General features: G+C 35.3%; 1 protein-coding gene across 10 annotated transcripts; it reads left to right on the forward strand.

Moving 5' to 3' along the window:
- Positions 1 to 355: 355 nt before the first annotated feature.
- On the forward strand, positions 356 to 22,784 carry LOC144975251 (histone deacetylase 11-like). Of its 10 annotated transcripts, none has more exons than XM_078919164.1 (12): positions 356 to 669; positions 1,928 to 2,087; positions 2,405 to 2,559; positions 3,728 to 3,828; positions 10,748 to 10,864; positions 11,882 to 12,064; positions 12,876 to 12,972; positions 13,624 to 13,693; positions 14,754 to 14,862; positions 15,868 to 16,063; positions 18,900 to 18,939; positions 21,200 to 22,784. In XM_078919164.1, coding segments are annotated over exons 2-12 (1,110 nt in total). In that variant the 5' UTR covers positions 356 to 669; positions 1,928 to 2,046; the 3' UTR covers positions 21,201 to 22,784. The 10 variants fall into 10 exon arrangements, with proteins under 10 accessions (XP_078775290.1, XP_078775284.1, XP_078775289.1 ...); XM_078919163.1 differs by having other exon boundaries at positions 367 to 629; XM_078919162.1 differs by having other exon boundaries at positions 376 to 520.
- The last annotated feature ends 95 nt before the right edge of the window (positions 22,785 to 22,879 follow it).

A 22,879-nucleotide genomic window follows, 5' to 3' on the forward strand; every position in this document is an offset into this window, starting at 1 on the left:
GAGACCTAAAGCAACAAACAAAAAAAAAAAAAAACAAAACATCGTGACTCAATAATAATGCGAATGCGTCAGAATCAGAGCTAGATTTCCAGTTTGGCGTTTTTAACTTTATGTAACAAAATTAAATCAGTTAATTGCCTACTTAATGGACTCATAATGGCACAAACTTTTCTAACGTGACAAGAAAATGCGAAATTGTCATTGCTTCTTCATGGGGAAAATGAATATAAATTAGATTTACTCTCCGTATAATTTGGCAGGAAATGTGATACAGCAACATTAACTATTTCTTCGAGCTTCGAACGGTACAATTTAACACCCAACAACTCTTTGGCAATTTGTACAAAATAATTCTGGCAAAAATAAGTCATCAACTCAGTCAATCAATCATTTCAGTCAGAGACACCTTCTCACTTCTCACTCACCGCAATTATTAGTTGGAACTTGAGTAAATTTTAGCTAAATTGTAAGCTTGCTTTCATATTGATTTTCTCCTGGACTCTCAAGCACAGTGCTAGAGGTTCGTCATCAGTTAATTAAGTGATTCAAGATGAAAACTGAGATGATGACTTAGGCAAGATTTTTTTTGACACTCAGTGGACTCAGTTAATCAGTCTCAGTTAAAATCAGTAAGTCAGGTGACAACAAAATATGAACAGAGAGGTCGAGGTAGGAAATAACAAACTCGTCGTTCATTATCCATTTTCATAGATAATTACATTTATCACGATCTCGGCATTTTATTGAGGTCATGACATCACAATACGTGTTATGAAAATCACGAATGATGAATTGCCTCAGCCTCAGTAGTTCAGTAGTCAGTTAGTTAGATTCTTACGACTCTGAGTGTACTCCTACTCCTAGACTTATACTTATACTTAGGCCTATACTCTAGTGACTGGTGAAGTCTACTGACCACTGATGCTGAGGCAATTCATGATGATTTTAATAACATGCATGTGTGATGTCATGACATCAATAAAATACCGAGATCATGGTAAATTTAATGATCTATGAAAATTGTGAAGTTGAAATCCTGAAGTTCAAAATCAAAAGTCAACTGTCACTGTCAAGATATTTCACAAATGATTTATATTATATAATTCTCATATTCAAATATTTCTTAGAAGAAAGAAGTCTAGAATATCTTTTAGAAACACGCTTTTATTCGAGGAGTTCCTGAACTGACTGTGACTGTTAGTCAACGCCAACAAGTCCAACCAAGGCTGTGTTTTCTTGGGTGTTGTTTTACTTTTACTTTTACACTGTGATTTTACACACAGACACAGGACACCCGTTCTTTTATATCATTTAGATGACCTAATTGTTTTCTTTCAAAATGTCACATCAAAAATGTCAAAACCAAACGTGAGATTCAAATGTTTGATTTGATACGCAAGAGATGAAAAAAAAATTATCAGTTGTGATTATGAGACAGCATTGGGCTCATCGCCATCTGTCATTGATCCGACTGTTTTTAATCTGGTCATGTTTTATTATAGTATAGCATGACATGGTTGTTGTATGGTGTGTACAGTTTTACAATGATATTGATCATTTCCATGATTTTTCATAATTCATTTTATATATATTTTTTTTATTTTTTTTTAAAAGGTATTAAAAAAATACACACATTCGCAATAGCACCATTTAGGTCCTATCATCATCCAGCCATTTCATCAAGGAATATAGATTATCCATCAAACAAAATGTCTGATGTCAACATGAATCACATATGGTGTCCAAAGTCAGAAAATTGGGGGTTAATAATCTTGCCCAAGGAAAGTGCTGGAAGCTGGGCACAAACACGGGGATCACACTGTCACTTAGCCACCTCACCGACTTCTGCACAATTTTTTTTTCCAGCAAAGTCATGTCATAGGCACTTCATGAATAACCAAAAAGAGATTTCTATTTTATTCCCCAGATTTCATCGCACAACATCTGTAATGAAATAAAAGATCATGTAAGAAATAGAATCAACCACCCAAATGGTATCTCCCGTCTTGTGCCCCGTAGGACGTCAAGAGTAACGAAAATCTCATCATGGCAAATACCACAGACAGGCGTGATGAAAATGAACACAGGTTAACAGTTTTTATATTCCCTAGATTTATTTTTTTTAATGTAGTCAAAAAACCCACGGAGGCCTCAGATCTATTGTATTTTATGGAGTATAAGTTTAAGCTGGAACTTTTTTTTCCCTGATCTCGAGTTATAATCCACTGTAACTAATACTACTAGTAGTATTTTTTTTTTGTCGATGACTTATTTACAGTTTAGACAAGTTGTTAGTGATGCCATTTTAGAATGAAATGTTCCCTGTATTTTATCATCAATTTTGATTTATAGTTTCTTCACCACGAGGTTTGCATGACAGACAACACTCTTGTTTTCCTTTCAGGGCTCCAAAGAGATGTCGACAACACGAGGTCGTTGTCAAGGAAACCCAATGGCCGGTCGTGTACAGCTCTGAGTACAACATTGGATTTTGTGGCCTGGAAAAACTTCATCCTTTTGATGCTGGAAAATGGGGCCGAATTTTTGAATTCCTCAAAGGTTTGATCATAGTACATTCTAATACAAATTTTAACCAACAAACTGATTGTTAAAATTTTGAACCTCTGTCGTGTTTTTGCTTTTATTTATTTTTGAAAATTTTATACCATAGGCGTATAGGAGAATATCTTTTTACATTAAATTGACATTTTTATTATAAAAATATAATATGAACTTTTGCCAGTTTTCCGTATATTTACGGAATTCAGTTTGTTATAAACACTCAGTATATTTTCCAATCACCTGGTAAACAGTACAATGAAAGTATTTCATGTCTTTTTACTGGAAAAGGGATCTGTCAATGTGTTTGTGTCAAAGGTCAGTGGACTTTTGCCTCCTGATGTGTCAACCCTTTTATATTTAGTGCATTTCCACGGGTTATTCATGCTCAGTGCACTTCACACTGTTTCATTTATTCCCTCAGCAGGCCATATGGAACTATATTTCCATTTCATACAGCACCAGTCACCCTGTTACTGTTGCACCATTTTTGTTTACTAACAATGTTAAAATATCCATCACTATCTGTAGTCAGTTACTCATTCACATCTTTGACGTGTGGGGTAATGTGTATAAAGTGCCTTACCCAAGGACAATGTTGGGACCAGAATTTTCCACAATCAGGAACATCCATCTGGCTATTAATTACGTTTAAGATTGCTTGACATTTGTGACCAGTAAAGACACACCAGGATCATACCTGCCTATTACTACAGACCGTCCGTAATTGTTACGGAAGTGTAAGGACAATTACGGACTTACGGAAATAGAAGAAATATTACTGATACAAATGGTCACAACGTTAAATTAATTGTTTGTTTTTTTTCATTATTTACCGCATTCTACAATAAAAAAATCTCAATAATGTGTAGAATTTGTAGCAGATGTAGTTTTTACTTATTCACTGGACTTGATTTCTTATGAATATTTTGCCATGCTGTGGAAAATGGACTTTGATTGAGGCTTGACCCTCATAAGTAGTAGGCCTATATAACATGGTCAGTTTATTTTAAATATATAAAAGGGTGTATCTATCATTATTTTTGTTTGCTTTAGTATTACTGAAATTTGACCATTAATTACTGATGAATTTTGTATTTCTTACTGAATTTGAAATTTTCAAGTAGGCAGGTATGCAGGATCAGGTTGATTTTTATATCTTCCCCAGTGGCAGGGATGCTGAGAGAAGACACAATCGTGGAGCCATTTGAAGCCAATGAGGAAGAGTTATTGTTTGTCCATACCAAACGGTACCTGAGTAGTTTGAGGGTAGGTCATTTTTATAGAGCTCCATTTCTTATTTTTAGCCAACCAAGCAAACTGGTTTCATCTTGAGATTGGTCTGGAAAAAGAAATTATTTTTTTTAAAAATATTTTTCAAACGTTTCCCTTGTATTCTTTGGTTGTTTTCTTCACTTGAATTAAATATAGCAGACCTACCAACTACTACGGAAAATTCATAGAATTACGAAATTTTGGCTTCAATTTCAGAACTTCATGAGCATCTCTAGGTCATTAAAACTTATTGAAAATGAAAGCTGATGTCAGACTACATAATTTAAAGGATTTTGATGCATTATTTCATCATTGTGGTGGTAAATTGATGATCTATAAAGTAAACTATAGCAACTTCTACTTTTATCTCCTAAAATCTACTAATTTTTAGATTGGCAAATAGGCAGATTTGTATATAAGAGCATTTAGGCTTTTTTGAATTGAGGCAAAGGGAATACATTCAGGATCACAGCTATTAAGAAATTGTCTGCCTCTTAATGCTTTTCTCATTGTCCTTTATGGTTGCTGGTATATAGGGCATAGGGCAACAGATGCATACACTCAAATCAAAAAGATCTGCAACGGTTGCTTATAGAAATGATGAAGTTGACGTCACTCAGCTCTTTGTTAATTGATTTAGACTGCCATTTGGGTGATACATTCTCTCTAGAATATATCAATCAGATTGGATTATTACTCATAGTTACACATGGTTTTGTGTGCAGGTATGTGCAAATGCTGCTTGAAGCTGGAGGAAATGAATAACAGTAGGTTAATGGTATAGGAGCTCCAATTTGATAAATGAAGACATGATGTGTACGTTTCGGGTTAAACCTTTGTCAACAAAATTCACTGAATGAAAAACACTAAAGTTAAAGACAAATGGGAGATGAGAGGGTGGGTGTTGTTGAGGTGAATAAACAAAACAATGAAAGGACAGGAAATAGACTGTTCCTTAGTCAGGAAGCGTGAATTAAAATAGAATACAATCATTTATTTTATTAAAATAAAATACGTGCATTTTGGCATCAGTTGTTTTACAATTAGTAAATTTTATCGTATCTGTAACAGGTTGCTTGTAATCGATATTTAACCAACCCCCCCCCCCCCCCCCAGCTTATCTTATATTTATGTCAAATTATGATATCCAGAATAAACAGTCAAATTTTTTACATCAAATTTATTCATCTGAGTCCCAATTTATTCGTGCCGTCCGTGTACACTGAGTTTGATACAGGCAGAGTTTGTTACTCTTTGGCTGAATGTCTCAATTTCATTGTTTTGTCGATTTCGTTACAAAAGCAGAAATGCTAGATATTGATGCTATGCGCTTTAATAAAATACTAACAACATAATATGCCTGTCAAATGAAACTGCGGGTGGTTGGATGGGAGCATCACCCTTGAATCATATACCTATGATGTTCGCATGGGTGTACGATCTGATAGTGATGTCGTTTCTTCTTCTCTTTACTAGCCTATCCTGCTTCTTTGGTTTGTGATTGTATTTTTGACAGGGGATATTTTTTTTTCTGTAAATCTTCTGCCTGTTTGTCCTTGGTTATTTATAATTTAGCTTATGATATCTTTAGGTTATGATTTTGATTTACATTTGTACTATTTTTGTTAGATTGCTTGTTTTTTTGTTTCAGCGGTCTCTCATATAACCTCAATTGTGTTGGAAGAGACCTAAAGCAACAAACAAACAAACAAAAAAATCAAATGAAACGTACCCGCACACAAAACTATTTGTCACCTAAATGGCAGTCTAAGATACATTAACAAAAAGCTGACTGAAGTTGACTTTATATCCTGTATACAGTACGTAATATATCGTCATCCTCCTTCACAACCCTTATTTTAAGCTGATTCTAATCAAATGTGCACAAATAACCAGCAATTCTGATTTTAAAATATTTTTAGCTGGCTTTATCAACATTACAGCAATGGGAGGTAACACAGGGTGTACTTGCTTCTTTTTGTGGGATGGCATTATAATATAGATTGAATTACGTCACATACAGAGATGTCAACTATTATGAAATTAACAAAAAAAAAACTTTACTTAAAAGTTTGTCGATACAGAAAATAGGAAAATGTCGTATTTATGCCAATCCACCGTTTTTCTGGTATTTGTACAATGTCATGGTGAACTGTGTATGATTTTACATGAAATGGGGACCAGGCTGGATTACACATTGTTCTGGGGAAAATACACATTTTTTTCTCTTGAGGAAAATTACACATTTTTTTCTCTTTGGGAAAGTTCCACATCTTATCCTCTCTTTGAAAATTCCACATTTTTTCCTCTCGGGGAAATTCCACATTTTTTGCTCTTGGGGAAATGACACAATTTCTCCTCCTCCATGATTCTCAAGGTAGGCATCTCTGCAATATGTATCCAAAATATTACAGGTTTTATTCAACATTGTAGAGGTCATTGATGTATCTCTCTGGTTTATCCATAACTTTTACATATTTAATGACTGTTTTCGGCTCAAAACCCTTCCTCAGCCAATAATAACAACAATATTAACTCTCTCCTTACCAGTGCCATTTTCAGGATTATCCTGAACCTTCCTACCCATCCAACATAAAATGACATTTTTACTCAGTCAAAACAAACAAGAAGCACATAATACATGCCACACATAATTTCATTCGGCCAAACGAGGTGTATCTAAAACACAAAGTGTCAATTTTGTGATGTTAATAACAATGTTGGCTTTATCATAACGAATCTGATGATTTTCCTATGCGTGGTAAGAAGATGGTTAATGCATCACTTAAAATTCAAGACAGACAGAAGAGACGTATTTGCTACTTTTGTCATTGGCTGAAGATGGGGTTTGAACCCGAAACGTTCTTTGTTTGGAATTTAGTCTCCGAAGTTGTTGTAATATTCGTGTTTGTTGATGCCTTTTTCCAGTCCACATCTTCTATCAGTTTAGAATGTCTTAGACCTCGACTGTTTACTACTAGCATATACTTGTCTACAGCTCATTTCCTAAGTCTGAATTCTAGATGACACACACACAGGAAATGCCTAACCACCATCTTGTATTTTTCATACTTTTGTTGTTTTATTACAGGCCATGAGTTTGGAGGTGGGAAATACTTTACTATATATCATTGTATTCTACACTAGTTATAACATAGAAATAGAAGTCAACAAAATTGAATAGAGCAACAAGCTTTAAAAAAGTACAAAATACCAAACACGGAACGTTTCAAGCTCAAAACTTTTTTTCAGCCAACAACAACAACAAAAAAAAAACAACTAAAACATATATACATTTCTTATAGGCTACTGTCTATCTGGGCTTTTTAAAAATAATGTTCATTAATTGGGTTTTTTTTGTTGTTCTTGGCTGAAGAAGGGTTTTGAGTCCGGAACATTCCGTGTTTGGTATTTTGTTCTTTCTGTTTTTTTTAAAAGCTGTTATATTCAATTTTGTTTCTTACTTTTTACAGTCCACAGCTTCTAGCAGCCTAGTATCACTTTTAGTTACAACACGGGCATTCTTCTATTTTCTTTCTCTGTCGCTAAATATCATGTACCTTTTTGTTTAGCTAAGCAACATTGTGGAAGGAATAACAGAGGTATCGATAGACGTTTTCATGTGTGTGTGTATCTGTTGTGTCAGTGTGTGTATGTTCAGTATACAGCTTTTGTGATTGGTTGTTTTTATATCCTCTGTAGAGTCTTCCTTTGTTGGCCTTTGGTTCAGTTCATGCAGACAGATTGTCACAAAGACAGTGTAGGTTATAGGTAGTCGTTTGTCGCTTATTGAAGTCTCCATGGGTCAAATTGATAACAAACCATCCTGTATTTAGTCTAACATCAGTTGCAGTAGCATCTCTCATACAGTTAAGCTGATTTTTTATTCCTGTTTGATCTCATCTCATATCTGAATACAGTTTTAAATGGGAGTCTTTTAAAGTGATTTTAAAAGGTGCCTTTTGTTTTTGTTTTTAAGCATAATGGATATGTGGCATTTTAGGTTTGTGTGGCTTCTTTTAATTGAAATTCAATGTTGAGTTTTCGAGGGTGAGTCGAAAAGTAATGGGACTCTGCTTATTACTTTACAACAAATTGAATCAATACCATGCATCATACCTCAAATTAAAGCTTGGCATTAGCCGAGTAGAATGCTATTTCTCAACATAGCCTCCATAGCCACAGTCCACCTTTTTGTAAGGTCATGTATTCCATCCTCGTAAAACTGAGTTGACTGAACTTTCAGCCAATTTTTTTCACTACTGTCTTGGCTTCTTCATCAACTTCATAAGCCAAATATGACGTCACATGACAAAGAAATGAACTCAGTAGAACATTTGTCCCTTTACTTTTGGACTCGCCCTCGTAATTATCTTTGAATCTCTTTCTTTGTGTTTCCTTGAGTGGAAATTTGAACATTTTTGGTTGGTTTACATTCTTGTAGGAGTAGAGACAGTTGAGTTACGATTTACGACAATTACCGATTTTCAAGATTTTATTTTTACCAAGTTGTTAATTTCTGGTTTCATTTGCTTTTTTCGTATTTAATTTGACCTCATTTTTAAAAAGAATAATCTATTTCTGTAAGTTTTAAAGATTAGGGCAGACGTACTTCTCTGGTTTATTCCTGATTCTTTCAATTGACAACCGACTCACAACAAGACAGAGATTCGTGGATTTCCAGGATTTCATTTGTTTGTTTGTTTCATTGTATTTAAATAGTGTCCTCCTGAGTTTTCTGTTGATTATTTGTTTATTTATAATTTCAATGTTTTAACCCTCGTTGTTTGCATGAAAGGTCTTTGGTTTGTCCTTTATCTTTCTAGTCCCCTTTGTTTCCGATTTGTTTGTTTTAGAGAATATTTAACCAGGCATGCGTGTATTTTCTGTCTTTGGCTTTTATTGTCTGACCATGAGATGATCTTGGATTAATCGTCTCAATCTAACCGTCTCTCAAAAATATCCAATCCAGTCCAATCCAATATCGTAAGATGCATGAGTCATTCCTGTCCATTATACAAATGTTATTTACAGTTCCAAATTGTATAACATTAAGAACACGTAAACTATTAATAAAACCGTGAACGTGTCTCTCTAAAGGATTCTGGGAATAAGCTGTTAGTGACTTTTTGGCAATTTTTTATAGTCATCAAAGGTTTGGGGAAAGAAGCTGGGGAAATATTAATGAAGATTAAAAGGCAGGAATTTTATGTTGGTAATTGTGTTTTGTTCCCCTCCCCTCCCCCCCCCCCCCCCCCCCTCCCCCTACCTCTTTATTTACATTAATCGGTATTTATACAAACAACATTCATTGTTTATTTGACAATGTTGAGTATAGAACATTATTTCAAATTATCAAATATCTAATACACAAATAAGTGTCATAGTTAATATTCATAGTATATTTTTCACTATTAATATTCATATAACATGTCAATCTAAGTGTCCTAATCCAGATTCGTTTTCATAGTATAATTTTCACCATTAACATTCCTATAACATTCATGTCCACTTTGTTCTTCGTGTTGTCGTTATAATTATAACTTTCCTCCATTTTGTCAAGAGTTGTCTCTCCTTTGTAACCCAGACGGATACATCAATGACGTCTAATTAATTACAAATAGGTGACCAATCTTATCAAAATGGTATTATGTTTGTTTGTGTCTGATATGTAAATTTTAATATTGATTTTTGAGCTTAGCTTTTGATGTTTGATTTAAAAAACGAAATGTTTACAGCTGGGAGACTCTGAGATTCTGTTTGAAAATTTCAATATCATTGTATTATTATTTGCACTTTGATCCCAGTTGTCTTTGACTATCTGGTTCCACCATAACACCAGATTGACAGGCTGGGTCAATTGACATATTAATGACATTCCCATGTAGTTTTTACTCCCTTCCAATTGCATGATTGGGGTGGAGATACAATTCATCATCAGATCGCCTTTGCCCATTTGGGAAATATTGTATCTTTTATTCTTTTCTTTCTTTTTTCGTTTTACTCTCTGGTGTTTTTTTTTTTTATTTTTAGATTATAACAGCAGGTTTTGTATATATCTTATTTGTCTAACCATTTTTTTCTTCTTTCTTCCTTTTCTTTGTTTTTATTTGTTTATTTTGTATTTTGATAATAACAGATTTTAGATATACTGTTTCTGTCTTGGAGTTAAAAAAAAAATTATTATTATTATCATTATGTGATCAGAGCTAATTATTGGTAAAATCTCTTCTTCTTTTTTTTATCTTTCTTTCTTTCTTTGCCCCCCCCCCCCCCCCCCCCCACACACACACACACACAAATTTCATATTTTAAAGTATTTTTCACCCCCCAAAAATTTCACGTAGTTAGAAGAGCCTTAAGCCTTTAAAATCTAATTTGCCAGATTCTACCAAAATCAGCCAAATCACATTTTCATGGGGAAGATGTTGGCAGTGAGGCTCAGTACTCAGTGTCTATGGTCTTTGTTTGGTTCCCGATGGGTACCGAGTTTGATGCCTCATCATGCTGTGTGGCCTTGAGCAAGTTACCTCACCCTAATTCACTTTACTGCATTGCAGTCTTCCCTTGGACTAGACCTTAAAGACACATCTATGATGTAGGATAAGACATGAGACCTGTGATGCGCAATTACAATTTTTTCCCAACAGAGACAACGCTGTTTCAGGCCAGATACTCATTCACACCTGAATGCAGTTAGATAATGTGAGTAAAGTGCCTTTTCTAAAGACTCAAACTGTGCACTACCCAGAGCTGCCAATTTGAAATTTCAAAAATTGGGGATGAATAAAGGGAATTTTTAAATTTTTTTATTTATCTATTTTTACACCCAAAACCTTGTCATAGAGATATGACCTCCATAGCTATTGTATAACTCTGATTCCAGTGTCTGTTTGTCTGTGTGTTTTGACAGTGGAGTATGACAGTAGCTGGCATCACAGAAATCCCACCTGTTGCCCTTTTGCCCAATTTCATTGTACAGAAAAAAGTCCTCCGTCCATTTCGATATCACACCAGTGGAACCATCATGGTGAGTAGCATGACACATTCACTTTCATCCACAAAATTGAATTTCTCAAATTTCATCATTTAAAAAGAACAAAGCAAAAGAAAAGAAAAAATCCAAAAACCAAAAAATAAAAAACCAACCCCTCTTTATTGACCAGAGCTGTCAACCTACCGCAAAAATTGCGGAATTGTACGCATTTTCAGCGATTGTCGGCTTGTACGCATTTCCCCCAAGATTGTACCCATTTTCAGTATTTCATATTATTACTAGCCTATTGAGAAACCTTGGTGACCAAGTGGATATTCATCTATTTTTTGACCAATTATGATCTTCATGCTGGGAGGTAGAATTCTGAAAGGATTGGATTATAGTCTTAGGAACATCATTGTTGCTCCAATTGAGCTTATGCGGTGTGATTTTATGTAAGTATACCTTCCTCTTACTTTCACAATGGTTAGTTTCCGTCGATTTCAGGATTGTACCCATTTTTATGAAATCTCCCCCATTTTGAGGTCCCATTGTACACATTCTCATCAGATGGGGTTGGCAGCTCTGATTGACATTCTCTCACCATTGGAGTAAAACGAGTACCTGGTCATCAGCAGTGTAAAAAATTGTAATATTACCTAACGGGTGTCTCATATCTGGTTCCACATGTTACCTGTTGCTGTTGGCTAAGGACCTCTTGCAAAGTGCTTTGAGCACGTTTAGTGAATATTGTGTTATATAAAAACTCAAGCACAAGAATTGGTCTGGCTGTGGGGGTCCTGATAGCTCAGTTGGTAGAGCACTCGCTTCACAATTTAAGGGACCGAGATCGATCCTGGGGGTGCAGTCGTGATTTTTTTTTTCTCCCCCCATCCACTCAGCAGTGATTAGGTAGCTGGGTTTGTTAGATCTAGTGAAAGACTAGCATCCTATCCAAAGGGTAGCAAGCTGTTGCTATTGTCCGTTTCACACTAAACTCTGGCTCCATGGGCAGAATGGTTCTGAAGGGTTACTTCTCTTCTAGTCAGGACGTATTTCTTTCATCCACAGGCAGGTAAACTGGCCATGGACCGGGGCTGGGCCATCAACATAGGGGGTGGATTCCACCACTGTTCCTCTGACCGAGGCGGTGGATTCTGTGCCTACGCCGACATCACGCTGTCCATCAAATTCCTGCTGGAGAAAGTGGAAGGAGTCCGGAAAGTGCTCATTGTCGACTTGGATGCTCATCAGGTAGGGGGGAATGAATCGTCTAAAATATGATATCTAGATAAATTGATGCTAAGCCACTAGAAGCTGTGCACTGTAAAAAAGTAATGAAATAGTGGGCAGGGAGGGACTTGCTGTGTCTTCTATCCCCCTGTATCTGTTTTCCAACATGCTTTTTGTCTTTGTATTGGAATGAGATTACTTGGTTTTGTCCTGGCCCTGGCTAGCTACCCTGGCTGAGAGGGAAACAGTCAAATATATGGTTAGAATTTTGGGAGATGATATTTTTTACCTTGTAACTCATCTCTCTGTTATACACTGTATTATGTTTTGTTTACGTGTTGCATATGATTTGTAAACATTTGAGTGTTTTCCTCTTAGTGGGGATCGGTGCTTGTGTCTGGATGAGACATTTAGTGATCTCAAACTAAGTACTTTGATAGTATGCTCTTGGAATCTACATGTTTCCTATTTGAACCAGTTCCCCTTTGTCTTACCTTTTTTGGGTGATTTAATTGTAGTTCTAGAACTTTTTACTATCCCATTTTCTTCCTTTTTACTGGCACTGATGTAACCTAAATGTGTTGCAAGTGCCGTAAAACCCTTAAAAGCAAACAAACAAAAAGTAATGAAGAAAACCAAATTGAATAAAACAGCTTTAAAATATTACAGAATACCTAACATAAATATAACATACTAACACACAAAACTTTGTGAAAACTAAACGTTTATAGATTTATTATAATTTAGTGAGAGCTACTCACAAAAATGACTGGCTTATATCAATAACAAATAGCTGAGTGACGTCAATTTCATTCCTTCTCTATGTCGACAGGGTAATGGACATGCCAGGGATTTTATGGGAGATGAAAGAGTCTACATATTGGATGTTTACAACAGGGACATTTATCCCCATGATGGATTTGCCAAGCGTAAGTCAAGGTCGTTGTGTCTAAGGGTGGGTAGGGAGAAACAATAGTGAGAACCTTACGTAAATATTACATATTCTTACACATTTTCCTTCATTGTACGCGTTTTGCTGAGAATTGTCAGCATTTTTATACACACACTTGAGTACGTTATTATTATTATTATTATTATAAATATTATTATTATTATTATTATTATTATTATTATTATTATTATTATTATTATTATTATTATTATTATTATTATTATTATTATTATTATTATATTATTATTATTATTATTATTATTATTATTATTATTATTATTATTATTATTATTATTATTATTATTATTATTATTATTATTATTATTATTATTATTATTATTATTATTATTATTATTATTATTATTATTATAGTATTATTATTATTGTTATTATTATTATTGTTTATTATTATTATTATTATTATTATTATTATTATTATTATTTTATTATTATTATTATTATTATTATTATTATTATTATTATTATTATTATTAAGTATAATTTTTGCTGCTGTTGTTATTTAACTGTTTATATTGTTATGCGTAATGTAAAAAAGAAAATGTTATCACCACAACAAATTACAAACCAATTTCAAAGTTCATCATTTTTTCCCAAACGGCAACTCCAGGTGCAATCCAGAGGAAAGTTGAGATCAGGTCTTTCACAGAAACGGAGGAATACTTACAGATAGTCAGAAGGTAGGAGACACAGATGGATCGTTGGATCACATTAAGAAAACAGGGAGCTGGCACTGGTGTAAGATAAAGTTCTGAACCAAGTGTGTATGAAAGGTGCCAGACAAAGCAAGAAAGAACATACCAGAAAAAACCATCCCAAAAAAATCATTCTATTGAGGTTTGATTCCCCAGTGCTGATGGTTTTCCTCGGATCCGCGGAAATCCGCGATTTTTGAGTCCAGTGGAGGAATTTCCTCCTTTTAAAAATTACTTTTTCTCAAAACAATGTGCTAGCAATGAGAGAGTTGATGTGTGGTGGAACACACTGGTGAAGTTTCCCACTCTCCAGAAGTTAGCTCGAGTATCAATGATTGTCTATCATCTCAATTGCTCTAAAAGTGGGGTTTGGTGCAGTAAATCGTTCAACAGTTTCCTACTTTTTCACTTTTTATCACCATCAGCACTGATTCCCAGTCGATGTAGACTAATTTCTTGGGGTGATATATTTCTTTTTTTGCTTTGTCTGGCACTGTTCACACACACTTGGTCAGGTCTTTATCTTACACCAGTGTCTGCTTCCTAATTTCTCACTTTGATCATGGTAGTGTGGTACTATTTTACCATTTAGGATAAGAATTGGCCATTTTCTATCGATACCAACTTACTGTGTATGCCTATTTGCAGGTCTGACAACCCATATTGTTATGGCCTCAATGTTGTAATTGAAATGATGCTCTCAAACCAACCAAAAGATTGTCCAAAGTGATACCAAGCTGCTAGAAGCTGTGGACTGTAAAAAGTCATAAACAAAAGTGAATATAACAGCTTCAAAAAAGAACAAAATATATCAAACATGGAGTGTTTTGGGCTCAAAACCCTTCTTCAGCCAACAACAAAAAAACAATTAAAACATAAATAAGTTTCTAAAAGACAAACAAACAGATAGACGATGAATAAAGATTTCATTCTTGAAATTCTGGGGGGGTTCAAACACTGAACACATTTTATAAATTTTATTTGTGACAAATCTGATTCGAGGGTTGGATAAAAACGGACCAATTCTGTCTTTGTATCACATCAGACACGTGGAAGGTGCCCTGAATGAGTTTGAACCCAGTGTGGTTGTTTACAATGCAGGGACAGACATCTTGGATGGCGATCCTCTTGGTCTTCTGGCCATCTCCTCTCAGGTAAATGTTATTTTTAAAATGGTGTCTCTTCTTCTTCTTCTTCTTCTTCTTCTTCTTCTTCTTCTTCTTCTTCTTCTTCTTCTTCTTCTTCTTCTTCTTCTTCTTCTTCTTCTTCTTCTTCTTCTTCTGCTTCTGCTTCTGCTTCTGCTTCTGCTTCTGCTTCTTCTTCTTCTTCTTCTTCTTCTGCATCATCATCATCATCATCATAATCCTCATCATTTAGCATACTGCCTTTTGGCATATTTTGCGGGTGATATGGTTCTGAAGTGCTCAATTTTTATTTGACTAAATCTGTTGTTTTAATTCAGTCACTTTTAATAATAATTTATTCCTCTTGAGAATAGCATTTTGGTGGCTCTTTGTTTTTGGATGGTTTGTATTTGAAACGTTTCGGATTGATCCATGTTCTATAACACATTTTGTTGTTCAGCGTGAGCTGAGTCGAATCCATGGTCAATGCATTTCATTTTGAACAGAATTCTGGTTTTGACCTGTATCCTGTGATTCTGCAGGGATGGCCATTGCAGATGGTCAGTTTATCATTCTGCCTAGTATTGCACATCTTGTGTAAAATTACATATTTTGGCCCTCGATTACATGTTAACACTTTTGACTAAATTCATTACACATTTTCATGATTGGTGTTATTAATCCATTTAAACTTTTATATATATTTTTAAAAATCCCGAAACAGTTGTCAAAATGTTCATTCAACTAAGCGGACTCAAGGGTACTTACACTGTATCGTTGTCTGACAGATTTAAACATTTTCACTAATTGCTAACAGGACTGGGTGTGTCTATTGTCGATTAGACTTAAGTAAATTCTTCTTGATTTACTGGTCAATTAATAAATTACACATTTATTTTTGTCCCAAATATTTTACACATTTTTCTGTATTTAATAAAAAATATTTGAACAAGGCAGCAGGTTTGATCCCCATAATTTTTCCCAGGTTTTTAAAGATCTTTTTTAAAGTAAAAAATTGTCTTCAATCTCTGACAGGGAATCGTCGAACGAGACCAAATCGTCTTTCAGAAATGTCGAACTCGAGGCCTTCCAATCTTCATGGTGACCAGCGGTGGATACCTACGGGAGACTGCCAGAATTGTAGCAGATTCGATCCTCAACCTTCGCAGCTTGAGTCTGATTTCATGCGACGCCGCTGAGAATTGTCCAATTGTAGAGGAGAATGCAAAAAGTATGTACTTCTTTTCGCTCGTATAAATGGTGATATATAATGGCAGGGGTTGATGTTGTCTGTTTCTTTTTTGTTTAATTTTGTTGGTTTGTTTTGTAGTCTTCATAAAGTTTTTATTATAACCTAACACAGACCTGTCAGTTGTCAAGATTGAATCAATCGACACATTTTTTTGGTGCCAAATTTGTCCAAATTCTGTTGGGGTTTTTTTTTTCTATAAATTTGGATTTTTATACCAGACTTTTGTGGAAAGTGATGAAAAGTTTTTTATTTTATTCATAAACAGATAGTGTGCTGTGTTGAATGACACACTGTGTATCCCAAAACATTTTTGAAATGACGACATGTGTAAATATTATGAAAGCCGTGTATATTGGGTTGATACAAAATTTTATTTGAAATTCAGATTTTTCGGATTAAATATTCTTGTTTTTTTGGGGGGCGGGGGTTAAAAAATCTGAATCTGAATGTTACTCAAAGTTGACTCAATTCTGAGTATTTACATATTCGAGGGCGGGGAAAGTTGTTAAATGTGGCAGCCATTGTTGGTGTTCAGGCTGAAGTAGTTTTTTATCATTTGTTGGAGATGGATCTGCTAAATTGGTGCTAATACTACATTGAATTTGGTTCAAATCCTGCTTTGATTGTTGTATTATCCTTTTTGTTTTCCTCACATTTTGTTTGTTGTTTGTGAAATATAACACTTTATAAAACATCTGTATTTTCCAGATTAATCAATGTTTGATTGCAATCACAACTCAAATATCCACAAATTTGTAGCTTGAAATTGAAACTCTGAGAATATGGATGGAGTTACAGCTTGGCACGAAAATAAAAGTGCATCTTGAAAATTTATAAAAAAAGAAACTCTAAATTTCAGGATCACAACATTATCTATGGCCAAGTGTGTGCGACAAGGCTGAGATTTGTATCTTACAACTGATATGGCATGCAAAAGCAAAAACCCTATTTGGGTTATTGTTTTTTTGCTGTAAATTTGTATACACATTCAATTCCATATCATGAATTCCAATTTTCACACACGTTTAAATGTTTTTAAAACATGTGAAGTTGCTATAATTATTCCCACCATTCTACTGATGCCCAACAACCAGTTAGGGTTTTTAGATTTGACAGAGTCTTTGGCCAAAGTTGATTTTAGTTTTGTTCCCATTTGGTAAAATTTTCTTTTAAATTGACTGAGTTGCAGCGTTTTTACAGGATGCACTGTTTATAATATTGTGCCAAGTTGTACATTATTCTAACTGTCAGGAAATATATGTAATGTCTCTCTGTGCCAATAGGTCGGATTCAATCTGGTTCCTTGACCAGACATTTTCCACATTTTTAAAAGCTATTTCTGATTTGTGTTCTGTGGCAAATCCTTAGTGTTTGAAATCCATTCATAAAGTTTTAAAATAACGTTTTATTATGTCCCTTTATTTAGGGGAAAACCCAATTTAAATTTGGCCTAATGACTAGAGTATTTATATAGAACAATATCCACTAAACATGCTCAAAGGGCTTTACAGCTAACAGCAACACTTAACATGTAGAACGAGTCATGATGCCTCTCAGGCAACATGACCATTTTTTCCAACAGAGACAATGCTGTTAAGAACCATGTACTCATTTTACACCCGAGTACGATGAGAGTATGCTAGTGAAGAGCCTTTTCCAAAGACTTAACTATTTAGCGCTCAGACTCAGTAGGGTCTTGAACACTTGACCTTCCAATCCAAAGGTGAGAGTCATACTACTAGACCACATAGCCTAATGGTAAAAATATTCTAAAGGTCAAAGGTCAGTGCACTGATATTGGAAACTTGTTTGAAATTCCTAACACACGAATCTTATAATAAATGATGCCTTTTCTGTGTGTCAAATGTCAGAAAAACTGAACTTTTGGTACAGCCACTTGTAGTAACACCATCAGTATAGCTGATTGATTAGTTTGTTCTCATATCTTGTTTTTTTTTTATTTGTTGTTGGAAATAACTCATTAACTCTTTCATTTTATGATGTATTAAGTTTTCACTCTACCCTTCCTGGTAAATGTTAATTTCCTTTATTAATCATTCACCAATAATGCTTTGACTTGTATTGTAGGAATCTTGCAAAAATGTGAACATTTATTTTAGAGTTGTGTCCCTTGTTGGTCAGGCTGGGAGAGTTAATAGCCTTCCGTAGTCAATCTTCTTGCCTCAGTATTATAGACCAATCTTCCTATATATCCCTTTTGTGTGTGTGTGTGTGTGTGTGTGTGTGTGTCTCTCTCTTTCTTTCTCTCTCTTTCTTTCTCTCTCTCTCTCTCTCTCTCTCTCTCTCTCTCTCTCTCTCTCTCTCTCTCTCTCTCTCTCTCTCTCTCTCTCTCTCTCTCTCTCTCTCTCTCTCTCTCTCTCTCTCTCATGCCATTTTGACCGGCGTCAGACTCTAACCAAGTAAATACGAGAGATGGAATTTGGAGAAAAATGACAACGAAAAACAACAATGCAGCTTCTGCAATAACGCTAAGACTTGTCATGTGTGTGTGTTTTGATCACATGACTATTCCCATCCAATAACGTGGATTGTCGTCCGTCACTGTTGGCCACAAGGGTAGGGGAGAGGGTGGGGTTTATATATCAGCTAATAAAAATATATATATAGACTTATCTCACATGTGGCTTGTTGCACGGATAGAGTCCGACAGTTTCAATGTGTTATTTTTGCTTTGTGTTTTAATACCTCAGTTCTGTGTTCAATTTGCTAATCACGTCTGCATGAATATCATTTATTTTTTGTTGTATTTTGTTGTTTTTTTCTCTTGTTTGTATTTGTTTTCTACCATGTCTAGTGTTTGATCAGGAATGGTCTGATGCAGAGGAGGATGAATGGTAAGGACTTTCTCTCAATGCTATCATGATGACCATAAGGGCTTCAAAAAAGAACAAAATATTAAACAAGGGAATATACTTGACTCAAAACCCGTCTTCTGCCAATAACAATAATAATTATAATGCTGAAAACATCAGGTGAATTATAGAGCCAAGAACTTTTCTGATGTCTACCTGGATTTCAAACAATGTAGTAACATTTTAACTGTTATTGTTGTTTGCTAAAGAAGGGTTTTGAGCCCAAAACAATCTGTGTATGATATTTTGTTCTTCTCTGAAGCTGTTTTATTCATTTTTATTCATTCCATCATTTTACAATCCAGTGGTCAGTGCTTAATAATCCAGCTTGTAATGTAAACCTACCTTTGCTTAATAACCCAACACTCTTCTATAACAAATGTATGAAATTGTGACAAACGTACTGGAAAGAAAAATACAAGAAAAACAAATCAGCTTGCCTTGACTGCATGATCAAGAGGTCTAAGGTTCGATCCCTGGTTGAGGCAGGCTGACGTTTTGGAATGGGTTTTTCTTATGTCTTTCTTTCTTCCCTGTCTGTCACTGTTTCATACACCTTTTCATATTTCCACCTTACACCAGCGCCTGCTCCATAATTTGTCACGTTGATATTTCCCTATAAAGTGATAATCAAAATGAATATAACAGCTGAAAAAAAAAGAACACAATACCAAACAGGGAATGTTTTGGGCTCAAACCCCTTCTTCAGCCAACAACAACAAAACGATGAAAACATAAAACACATTACTAAATAACCAGATTGATGACATAGATATGGTCAATATTGGTTGTTTCTCTCTGTCATCAATCTGGTTATTCAGTAATGTATTTTATGTTATCATTGTTTTGTTGTTGGCTGAAGAAGGGTTTTAATCCTGAAACATTCCCTGTTTGGTATTTTGTTCATTTTTTATAGTTATATTCAATTTTGATTATTACTTTTTACACTCCTGTTTTCTGGAGCTTTACAGTCTGTGTGGCTTTGCAGTCTTTTGGAATGACACTCATCTTTGGATTAGAAGGTCCCTGGTTCAACTCTGGTTCTGGGTGGTGCAGTGTTGAAGTCATTGGAAAAAGTTCTTTTAACACATTTCCCACCGCACTCAGGTTTAAAATGAGCACCCGGCCAGCAACAGCAACAGCGTTGTTTGTGTCAAAATATAGAAACAAACTGTAATAGCACTTCATAGGCATTATGTCTTGTCCTACACGTTCAATGTTACTGTTGCCTTGGGACCCCTTGTAAATCATTTTGAGCACATTTAGTGGATATTGAGCGGTTGATAATTTGAGGTCAAGTTTTTATACTTGCATCACAAGTTGGCTGCTCTGTGCCTTATCTGTAGAAAACCTTTTGATGGTGTAGAACTGGAAAGCAGACAGGGGCAGATAACTGCTGTTTACTTCCAATTTATAAACCTTTCCCCATTGTGTCTTTATTATTCTGATGTGTCCGTGACCCACGAGCATTTCAGGCACTGAGTTCTCAATCTGTTTGAATTAACTGAGTACTGTTTACCATAATGTATTTTCTCTGGCAGTAAAATTACATTCAAATCAAAGTATCACAATGGCTGTAAAACTTCCCCAAAGCTATGAATTTTGATAACCGTTTCCAGTGTTGTGGCCTTTTAATGCAAGATTATCCTTCCAACACTTATCGAAATGAAATATAAAAGTTGCTTCAATAATAGACCTATAAACCAGTGGCAGCTTTGAGAACTGCTGACTCGTTAGTGCTTAATGTAAGAAAATTTTCAAGCAAATTTAACAGGTAAATCTTTCTGTATCAGTGCCCCTCATTTATGGAATAGGAGAAGGATTTATTTTGTACTGGTTTTTTGAGACTGCCAAAAATTAATTCTTGTAATATGTCAAAAACAAAAGCCCAAAAAACAAACACCCAAGACTAACTTGTTTTGAAAAGAACATAAAGCATTGTTGGTTTTATAATTATAACACAATTATGGGTTTGTTTTAACAGTTTTGTATTGGACAATATTTTTTGTCAGTTTGTTTCGTCCATTCAGCATAGATGATTTATCCCAATCTGATATTTTTGTCTATTACAATTGAAGTCATACCACATAGACATCATTCTGTTTGGACATGATGGGTTACATATCATACATTTTGAACCAAAGTCTTAATAAGAATTTTCTACAATTTCAATCGATTGATGACCAAACATTTAATGTATTTATTTGTACTTATCTCCCTTTCTTTGTAATGTTATTCCCAGATCTGGCCCCGCCCACCACCACCATACCCAGAAGTCAAAGCGATGGAGGCATCTTTGCCCGATTCAAACGTTCCTGCCTTAACCGATCCACGTGTTCATCAACGTCTACTCAAAGCATTGATGATGTTGGGACGCAGGTTGACGAACACAAAAGTAACAACGCTGTCTCGGCATCAGCTACATCAACGTCATCATTATCTAAAAAGTCTCCACCATCACCATCATCATCATCATCCACAAAGCCTCCACCATCATCATCGTCATCATCATCCACAAAGCCTCAGCCCTCCTCATCTTTATCATCATCATCGTCATCAGCCCTGCCACCGTCCACATTAACACTCCCCACTCTGACCATTGACGATGTAGAGGAGACTGCAGAGACAACACAGTCCCAATCATCACCCCCACCCCCACATTCACAGCCACAACCAGTTCCCACCACTAACACACCTGCAGAGACAACACAGTCCCAATCATCACCCCCACCCCCACATTCACAGCCACAACCAGTTCCCACCACTAACACACCTGCAGAGACAACACAGTCCCAATCATCACCCCCACCCCCACATTCACAGCCACAACCAGTTCCCACCACTAACACACCTGCAGAGACAACACAACCAGAATCACAACCCCCACCCCCACATTCACAGCCACAACCCTTGTTATCCACCACCGACATGCCTGACGTTTCTGTTCGTCAATCCAGCAACTCATCCGGACCCAAACACAGGATGGATATTGAAGACGTTGAATCCAATCATTTGTGAACAAAACAAAATCAACAATCTTTGCTCATCTTATTTTTGTGATTTTCTCACTTCCTGGAACGGCAAACTCTAATGTTATTTATATTGGTTTTATTTTATTGTTGCATAATAGTCAACTGTCCCGATTTGGCAATCTGGAGAATATGAAAAAGAAAGATTTTTTTGTATAAATTGGATTGTTTATTTGTAAGGAAATGTCCCAGGATTATACAGTTTTTGACTTGTAAATTAAAACAAAGAACAGACAAGTAGAGAGTAAAGCTCTTATTCTAGATTGTATTCTATGAATGAATTTGTCTGTGCTGTCTCTATGGACGCTTGCCGTGAATGTGTGTGTTACTTCTAGTGTGTCAGTCTGTTTCTAGTATCCAGCTAGTAATTTGTTTCCATAAATCTCTGCCCATTGCAAGTGTTCTTAGCTTTTGAAGGTCATCATGTGTGTTAAGGTGCTGAGGCAATTAGACTGTCATCTGCATTTTTTGCCAAATTGGGACCTAAAATTTGCCCAAAAAACCCCCAAAATTTAACAAGAAATTTACCAAAAAGACCAAAATTTGCACAAAAAATTGCCGAGGAGAACTAAGCGTTTCAGTAAAAATTAACACGCGATACAGAAAAATATATATATAAAAGACAATTTATTACATTTAAGGAGGCTACATTTATTAATTTACACAATGTAAAGTGATTTATGCGCCCAAACTTTCAGAGTAGCTTTCAGTTTCGCACTTTTTTTTTCGTTATTTTGTTTTCGCTTCTTTTTTTTCCCCAAAATTTGCCACGCGATTTGCCAATTTTCCCAAAATTTGCCACGATTTGCCAATTTTGGGAAATTTGGGGATCGCCCTGATATTTGCGGCCGCAAAAAATGCAGATGACAGATTAGATGTTTCCTTGTGTTGTT

The sequence above is a fragment of the Berghia stephanieae genome, chromosome 6 (assembly GCF_034508935.2).
Source record: "Berghia stephanieae isolate SIO BIC M18660-M18661 chromosome 6, UCSD_Bste_1.3, whole genome shotgun sequence".
In the NCBI taxonomy this organism is placed as follows: domain Eukaryota; kingdom Metazoa; phylum Mollusca; class Gastropoda; order Nudibranchia; family Aeolidiidae; genus Berghia; species Berghia stephanieae.